At 48.1% G+C, this 9,494-nt stretch overlaps 1 protein-coding gene across 1 annotated transcript in view; it reads right to left on the bottom strand.

Annotated features, from left to right (window-relative positions):
- Positions 1 to 2,415: 2,415 nt before the first annotated feature.
- The window catches only part of LOC146076061 (phospholipid scramblase 3-like), a 125,452-nt gene continuing 118,373 nt past the window's right edge, over positions 2,416 to 9,494 (bottom strand). The window contains exon 7 of the mRNA XM_083185880.1: positions 2,416 to 4,311. Within this exon, the coding sequence (XP_083042006.1) occupies positions 4,273 to 4,311 (39 nt within the window). The 3' untranslated portion in view covers positions 2,416 to 4,272. The remainder of the gene's footprint in view (positions 4,312 to 9,494) is intronic.

Genomic DNA, 9,494 nt, shown 5'->3' with positions numbered 1-9,494 from the left:
AGACCAGTAGGACCTAGGATATTACCTGGTGCTGGTGTTACTGGTTCCTAGTGAGCTGATTGGCTTCTCACATGGCATTCCATTATACATGGTGCAGGACGTTCCGGTCATAGGAGATTCCATTTCTGTCTCTTGCAGGACCTTCTGGACCAAGGATATCTGCATACACCTGTCATCTGCGCTCACATCTGAATATCCTGATGAGATGGCTCTGCTCTGGGCAGATATTAAATATAAAAATCAATTTTTCTCTTCTTTATTGTTTGTGTGTACTGCACCCATACTATATTGTCAGAAGTTCCATGTGTTATTGTTTGGCCTCCATGCAGTGTTATACAAGATGCGCATTAAAATGAAGATATTAAAAAAAAAAAAAATTATCTTCTTTATTGTTTGTGTTTACTGCACCCAAACGATACTGTCAGAAGTTCTGTGTCTGATTGTTCTGCCTCCACACAGTGTTATACAAGCCCTGTCCTCAAAAACAAGAAAATAAAAAACTATTTTGCCCTTATTTAAATTTAATTAAAAAATGGAGAACAAAATGTTTAAAGGACCAAATTCTCCCACACCAGCTGCTGCCATCATTCATGGTGATGACTTCAAATTTACTACTAATGCCATCGCTGATGCTCAGCCTCAAACCGGGCAAGGAGAGTTACCCCAAAAAATTTATAAAAAAAATACCTCCAACAGGAATAAAAAGAAAGTTAGTTCCTCCTGTAGCTGAAAGAATTAATATTGACAGAATGCCATTCACATCACACAGTGGCAAGGAAAGACTTCGGCCTTGCCCTCTATTTCTGAGTCAGACTTGGGATTTTGCAGCTGTCAGTGAGGCATCTCATGCGTCTGACAATAAAAGTCCTTGTCATTCCGCTTTCCTTAGTGAGAAAACAGGGCGAACCAGTCTGCAAAACAAACTGTGCGTCTAGGAACAGAAATGTCACAAAGCACTGAGGGGAGTCAACGTGTGTCCTTGAGTCCTACTTGTGAGCCCATTCTCTCAGCGAAGCCGCCTTCCACCCCCTCTAGTTACAGCAAGAGGATGAGGGGTTGACTTGTGTAGCAGACGATGGCACTATGAGGATGAGGATGTTGTGTGTAAGTGAGGCACAAGTGGAACCATCTGTTGGGCATCATAAGACTGCCATTGTTATGCCTGGTCATAGGACCAACAAATGCTCATCTTATGTGTGGAATTATTTCCAATAAGATCCCATTATAGGGAATGAGGTCCAATAGGACACATATTTGATTCACCTTGATTATAAGGAACCAATTCCAGTAAGGTGTATATTTGATCCCCCTCCAATTAACTTTTTTTTTTTTTTTATTATTGTTTTCGGTACAAAAATTACAATTAAAACATCCACATAAAACATATACAATGGTGTTACAGTTGCTTAACATTCGGGATATATAACAGTCGGGGTTTCCACATCTTAAGCTTTCTTATCTACCCCTTTGTATTCACCTTAACATACAACACATAACATTACTGTCCTGCTCCCCTATTTCTTATTACCCTTGTCCGGTGCCTATTCTAATAATTATTTAATCTGCTCATACTAACCTTGTCCTTATCCTACCTTTCTTTTACTCATCTAATATTCATATACTATCCACTCTATAATCGTTGTCCAGAGAGGGGTTCCTTCTTTTAGCCGAGTCTTTGGGCTGGAGATCACTGCCCACGGAAATATTTATTTATTATTATTAATTGCTGATAATATATATATATATATATATATATATATATATTTTTTTTTTTTTTAAAGTGTGAATTATAAACTTTATTCCTTATTTCGTGCTAGTCAAGTGTCCTGTTCTCATTCTTATTCCTCACTTCTCTTGTGCCTATCTTCGTTGATTATGAGGTTCATTACCTCCAGATTTTTTAACTTGTGAAGTGTATCTCATATATTTTAATTATATTTGTACTCGCTCTGTGTCTATGTGTTTTTCCACCCATTTACTCCAAATCTTGTTAAATTTTCCTAGCGTGTTTCTATTTATGTGAACGTTTTTTTTGTGCGCCACTGTGTAGTTTACTAGTGACTTTCAGCCCTCGGGTACCGGCCCTTTTTTTGCCATCCATTCTCTCGCTATCATCACTTTAGCCAGAGAACACAGGTTGGCAATTAAGATTTTTTTCATCTCTATCAATTCCTCTCTCTCTGATTATATTCAGTAGACAGCACCTGGGCGTTAGGACGTGTTCCTTTATACCAGTGGTAGCCAACCCTAGCCCTCGAGAGCTACCAACAGTTCACATTTTACAGACAACCTAGCTGCTGCACAGCTGCACTCATTAATCACTGACACATTCTAAAAGATCCACAGATGGAGCTTATTAGCTCACTTGTGATTCTGTGAGGAGACCTGCAAAACATGCGCTGCTGGTAGCTCTCGAGGACTAGGGTTGGCTAGCCCAGCTTTATACCAATCTCTGCCAAGGCCCTTTTGACCTTGATCCAAAATTCCTGTATTACCCAACAATCCCATAGCAAGTGAAAGAATGTTCCTGGTACTATATTACATTTGGGGCATCTATCCAATGCTATTGCTTTAAATTTAACCATCCTCCCTGTGGTCATGTAGGACCTGTGTAAGATGTACAATTGTGTTTGTTGTACTTTTATAGAGTTCGTTATTTTAGGTATTATAGCCAGAGCCGAGGTCCATTCCTCCAAATCAATATCCCCTACATCCTCTACCCATTTACCCTTCAGATTAAGTAGACCGTCATCATTTTTGATTTGGAGCAGGCGATTATATATTTTAGAGATCTTATTAGTTTTCCCGGCCCCTGTAAATATTGTCTTTACTGGAGACACTTCAAATTCCGGGATGTCACCTTTAAATTGTATCTAAAAAGGTAGGAGGAGGGTACCTGGAATTCCTCCTGCAGTTGGCAAAAGGATTTGATTACCTTGTTTACATATAGCTGATTTATAGCGCCTATGAACTTTAAATCACAATTGACCTTCAGTCCAAAATGTAAGACAGTCCTTCAAACGTGTACACCATTTGAATGAAAATAAACAAATGGAAATAGTCCCTGTCTCTATCCTATGTATGTGTGCTCTTTGGAGACCAGCCAGCAAGTGACACCTTACTGGAATTGGTTCCTTATAATCAAGGTGAATCAAATATGTGTCCTATTGGACCTCATTCCCTATAATGGGATCTTATTCTTTTTATCTAATCACAGAAGGGCACACATTCTACTATACAGTCCATTCATTATCATTAAATTGGGTGTCTCAATGAATCAGACTGTGAATTCTTGTGGGCCAAGATAGGCATTTATACCGTAAAGAAAACCCCTGATGAAGTCTCTAACCGAGATGAAACGCGTCGGGTACTGATCACAAGCTCTTGAAAATAAAAGGAAAAATACAAGAAGCTACAAGTGTATTTTTTTTTTCATATTTTATATGTTTAACTCATTTTATTAATTTGAATTACTGTAAGGACATCACACATTTAGGGCGCTGAAGACACTATTGTGGAGATATATATATATATATATATATATATATATATATATATATATATATATAGAGAGAGAGAGAGAGAGAGAGAGAGAGAGAAAGAGAGAGTTTGATTAGCGCTAATTGAGACAATGAATGCAGCACAAATGACTCCTCGCTCATGTACAGGGCAGATTTCACCAAAGTCCACTCTTATTGGCTGCTGCTCCCTTCGTAAGGTAACACATCCAGGGTCAGGATAAACAATTCTATGAAGAACAGAAGGAGATGGCGCTTCATGGTGCAGGTTACCAATTCAGCCACGTCTGGGACCAGTCAGCCAGGGAGACACGAGGAGGAGGATGCACACCAGGGCAGGTAAGTGGCGAGCGTCACATACCCATACCTCCTTATCTATGCAGCAGGAAACCTGGGACCCCTGAAATTTGGGGCATGGCCAAATGGCTAAGGATACTGTAACCTGCAACAATCTATGACCACGGTGGAAGGAGAGAAGTCCACAGATCAGTTGTGAAACTATCACTAAGTAGCTGCCATCTAGTGGTGACATTGTATATTGCGCCTGTCATACATTTACATAGAGGGACAGAGTTGTCTGATTCATCACACCGCATGCATCTGCTCTCTCCATCCACATACTGTACACTGAGTGCTGCAGTCACGCTTTATTACCAGTAACAAACATAAAACACATGTATATCTCTATATAAAGTCTTCTCGCTCGCCCCGCAGGGACACACGGGCCGGAGTGCAGAGGTGACGGATGTGGGTCTCAGTCCTCTTTTCTTCTACCCTCATGCAACAGGAGATCCTGGAAGATACAGAAATACAAGCATCTATCCCAGTTTATGTATAATCTCCCCTCCGGCATTGTCTGCCTTAGGGTGGCACATAGCAATACTTGTGATGTCACAGTAATGTTTGTGATGTCACCAATTCCTAGAGAGCTAATGAAAGATTGAAAAGAGCAAGAGGTTACAGGCCAGTACCTCCATCTGACCTTTCTTGAGCTGGTCACTGACAGTCACAGAGAGGAGCTGGTCACTGACAGTCACAGAGAGGAGCTGGTCACTGACAGTCACAGATATGAGCTGGTCACTGACAGTCACAGAGAGGAGCTGCACACTGGCAGTACCAGAGAGGAACTGGTCACTGGCAGTACCAGAGATGAGCTGGTCACTGGCAGTCCCAGATAGGAGCTGGTCACTGGCAGTACCAGATAGGAGCTGGTCACTGGCAGTACCAGATAGGAGCTGGTCACTGGCAGTACCAGATAGGAGCTGGTCACTGGCAGTACCATATAGGAGCTGGTCACTGGCAGTACCAGATAGGAGCTGGTCACTGGCAGTACCAGATAGGAGCTGGTCACTGGCAGTCCCAAAGAGAAGCTGGTCACTGGCAGTCCAAGAGAGAAGCTGGTCACTGGCAGTCCCAGAGAGAAGCTGGTCACTGGCAGTCCCGGAGAGAAGCTGGTCACTGGCAATCTCAAAGATGAGCAGGTCACTGTCAGTCCCATAGAGGAGCTCATTTCTGGCAGCCCCAGAGAGGAGCTGGTCCCTGACAGTCCCAGAGAGGAGCTCATCCCTGGCAGCCCAAGAGAGGAGCTGGTCCCTGGCAGTCCCAGAGAGGAGCTGGTCCCTGACAGTCACAGAGAGGAGCTGGTCCCTGACAGTCCCAGAGAGGAGCTGGTCCCTGGCAATCCCAGAGAGGAGCTGGTCACTGACGGTCTCAGAGAGAAGCTCATCCCTGGCAGCCCCGGAGAGGAGCTGGTCCCTGGCAGTCCCAGAGAGGAGCTGGTCCTTGGCAGACACAGAGAGGAGCTGGATACTGGCAGTTCCAGAGAGGAGCTGGTCACTGGCAGTCCCAGAGAAGAGCTGATCCCTGGCAGTCCCAGACAGGAGCTGTTCCCTCGCAGCCCCAGAGAGGAGCAGGTCACTGGCAGTCCTAGATAGGAGCTGGTCACTGGCAGTCCCATATAGGAGCTGGTCACTGGCAGTCCCATATAGGAGCTGGTCATTGGCAGTCCCATATAGGAGCTGGTCACTGACAGTCACAGAGAGGAGCTGGTCTCTGGCAGTTCCAGATAGGAGCTGGTCTCTGGCAGTCCCATATAGGAGCTGGTCACTGGCAGTCCCATATAGGAGCTGGTCACTGACAGTCCCATATAGGAGCTGGTCCCTGGCAGTCCCAGAGAGGAGCTGGTCCCTGGCAGTCCCAGAGAGGAGCTGGTCCCTGGCAGTCCCAGAGAGGAGCTGGTCCCTGGCAGTCCCAGAGAGGAGCTGGTCCCTGGCAGTCCCAGAGAGGAGCTGGTCCCTGGCAGTCCCAGAGAGGAGCTGGTCCCTGGCAGTCCCAGAGAGGAGCTGGACACTGGCAGTCCCAGAGAGGAGCTGGTCCCTGGCAGTCCCAGAGAGGAGCTGGTCACTGGCAGTCCCAGAGAGGAGCTGGTCCCTGGCAGTCCCAGAGAGGAGCTGGTCCCTGGCAGTCCCAGAGAGGAGCTGGTCCCTGGCAGTCCCAGAGAGGAGCTGGTCCCTGGCAGTCCCAGAGAGGAGCTGGACACTGGCAGTCCCAGAGAGGAGCTGGTCCCTGGCAGTCCCAGAGAGGAGCTGGTCCCTGGCAGTCCCACAGAGGAGCTGGACACTGGCAGTCCCAGAGAGGAGCTGGTCCCTGGCAGTCCCACAGAGGAGCTGGACACTGGCAGTCCCAGAGAGGAGCTGGTCCCTGGCAGTCCCAGAGAGGAGCTGGTCCCTGGCAGTCCCAGAGAGGAGCTGGTCCCTGGCAGTCCCACAGAGGAGCTGGACACTGGCAGTCCCAGAGAGGAGCTGGTCCCTGGCAGTCCCAGAGAGGAGCTGGTCCCTGGCAGTCCCAGAGAGGAGCTGGTCCCTGGCAGTCCCACAGAGGAGCTGGACACTGGCAGTCCCAGAGAGGAGCTGGTCCCTGGCAGTCCCAGAGAGGAGCTGGTCCCTGGCAGTTCCAGATAGGAGCTGTTCCCTTGCAGTCCCATATAGGAGCTGGTCACCGGCAGTCCCAGATAGGAGCTGGTCCCTGGCAGGACATGGGCAGTGTGATTTCCTATGTACTTGTCACAAGTTGGGTTGAGGACGTCATGGTGACTGGGGTGGTCCACAGATGCCGATTGGAAACAAGAATGATCCTGCAGTTGAGACAGCGAGTGACAGGTTCTGCCGGACCGAACCCGGAGGAGAATCAGGATTTGGTTGGAACTGATGGAGCTGTGATTGGACTGGAACCAGAGGAGATAACAGGAATCTGGTGGAACTGTAGGGCTGCTGAAGGTAATGGGGAACGGTGCCAGAAGTCTCTGATGTTGACCACTAAGAAACATGTAGGGAAACTCAGGAGATCGGATAGACCAGATGGTACACCGTTGGTGACTTGGGAACCACAGGGATGGAGTTACAGGTGATCAGCTAGAACCGAAGCTGGAGATTGGCTGGAACTGATATAGCTTCGATGGTGAGTCATTGGCATGATGATAGTGAGTTGGAACTCACAGGGAATAGCTGGAAAGCTGAAGAGAGTCCCTGGAGATCGCATGGTTCTGATGAGCTTATACTGTAGCAGAGGAAACTGCAGGGAGTCCGGCTGTGCGGAGAATGGTAAAGTTCTGGTCTGATATACAGTACAGGATATCACAGGAGCAGATCCAAGGCTACTACTAGGCTGTACACTGACCGGACAGAGACCAGAACTGGTTCCTGCAGCCACTGGATTGCCCTCAGCAAAAGGATCCGCTGGATAACAATAGCGTCTGGTAGATACTTACTGGAGTACAGACGTGGCTAATATATGGCTCAAGTCTGGGTTTGTTGGCCACCAGCCAATGATAGTTCGGGAAAACCCCCATGCTGGACCATCATTGGCTGGTGGGCGGGCCTAAGTCCCGGTCTGGAGGTGGAGCCCCAGATGTAAACAGAAGACCGGACCGTGATTACAGTGCTGCAGGGCTCCCGAACAAGCGCTGAAGATGTCCGGTGAGTATGTTTTCTCTCCACAGGTTCCCCAGTGGATTCTACTGGACAAGGGGACCGATCCTTCGTGGCAACATACAGTAGGTGAGTATGGATGAATGGGCTCCGTGTGTAATAATGTTTTACTGTCAGTGTGTGTGTATTTATTTAACTATTTGTGCTACAGTGGGACTACAAGTCCCAGCGGGCCCTTTATTGCCCCTCATGCTGGGACTTGTGGTTCTCCAAGTCCCTGCATGTGGTGCAGGCTTGCTGGGACTCATAGTTCCACAGCAGTATACAATAGTTTTTCTATATTTTTACACCATTCATCAGCTCGATGCCCACCGCCCAGGGGCATCGTGGACAGCCCCGGGCTTCAGCATGGGCAGGTAAGTTCTGGAGGGGGGGACCCCTTCTTTGGGGGGGTCCCCGCTTCCCCAGGACCCCTGCCCATGCTGACCGGTCAGGGGATGAATGCTTTGCTGGTTCTTGAAATACGGGGGGACCCCTAGTCATTTTGTCCCCACCTTGAGCCTGGTGCTGGTTTTATAAAATCCAGGGGACCCCTACTTGTTAGTTCCTGTGATTTTATGAAACCAGGACCGGCTCTTTCAGCCCGGGGCTGGTTATGCTTAGGAGGGGGGACCCCACACGTGTTTTTTTTTTTTAACCCTTTTTTTGGACAGAACCATGCACAGATCACAATGATCTGTGCATGGTTCTGTCAAATTCGCCAGCTAGAACCAGGTCTAATTCTTTTACGATTTTTGGTAACCTTTACCAAAAATTGCACCCTATTACATGTGCGAGTTAGATGCTTTCCAATGGGAAAACATCTGGATGCGTATAGAAGTGTGACTAAAAATCGCCACTTCAAAATGTGCGATTTCGCAGCAAAAAGTGCGATTTTCGGGAAATGCCCGAAAATGGCCGTTTTTGGGGAAAAAAAAACGCAAAAAAAAAAAATCGCACCCTATTACATTTCGTACCTGGTGTCTGCTAGCAACGTTGCTTAATTCGATCTCTGATTCCTTGAGCAGAGAATTTAACCCCCTGCCTTGCACTGATTGGGAAACAGAAAAACCAGGAATGGATTCAGGAAGCTACAATCAGAGGTAACAGGAGAAAAGGTACCCATACCTCCCAACTTTGTGGTCGCCGGACCCGGGACACTGCTGATGCACGCGCCGAAATTTTCGGGGGGCGTGGCCTAATTTCGTGGACGTGGCCTATACTCGCAGCTCTCCCGCGAGGCCACGCCCCCATTTTGCTGCTATGGGGGCATGACCCATGCCCCCAGCCCCCTGCCTGCGGGAATAGACGCTGTACGTATGCGCACAGCGTTTATTCCCCGCTGCTTAGCAGCCGACAGGGGGGACTCCCAACAGCCCCCCCTAACCGCGGGACACTGTCGCCCGCGGGTGGGACAGCTGGACAGGCCCTAATAATCGGGACTGTCCCGCTAAAATAGGGACTGTTGGGAGGTATGGGTACCCAAGGGGTTATAGTCTGAAGTCTTGCAGTGCACTACATCTCCCAGGCCTGGAATCAGAGCGAAGAGGTGAACAGGCACCCGAGGGGTTACAGTCTGAAGTCTTGCAGTGCACTACATCTCCCAGGCCTGGAATCAGAGCGAAGAGGTGAACAGGCACCCGAGGGGTTACAGTCTGAAGTCTTGCAGTGCACTACATCTCCCAGGCCTGCAATCAGAGCGAATAAGAGAACAGGCATCCGAGGGGTTACAGTCTGAAGTCTTGCAGTGCACTACATCTCCCAGGCCTGCAATCAGAGCGAACAGGAGAACAGGCACCCGAGGGGTTACATTCTGAAGTCTTGCAGTGCACTACATCACCCAGGCCTGCAATCAGAGCGAACATTAGAACACGAACCCGAGGGGTTACAGTCTGAAGTCTTGCAGTGCACTACATCTCCCAGGCCTGCAATCAGAGCGAACAGGAGAACAGGCACCCGAGGGGTTACAGTCTGATGTCTTGCAGTGCACTACATCTCCCAGGCCTGCAAT

The sequence above is a fragment of the Crinia signifera genome, chromosome 4, assembly GCF_055691185.1.
Source record: "Crinia signifera chromosome 4, ASM5569118v1, whole genome shotgun sequence".
NCBI classification, from domain to species: domain Eukaryota; kingdom Metazoa; phylum Chordata; class Amphibia; order Anura; family Myobatrachidae; genus Crinia; species Crinia signifera.
This window is presented reverse-complemented; position numbering and strand designations above follow the sequence as displayed.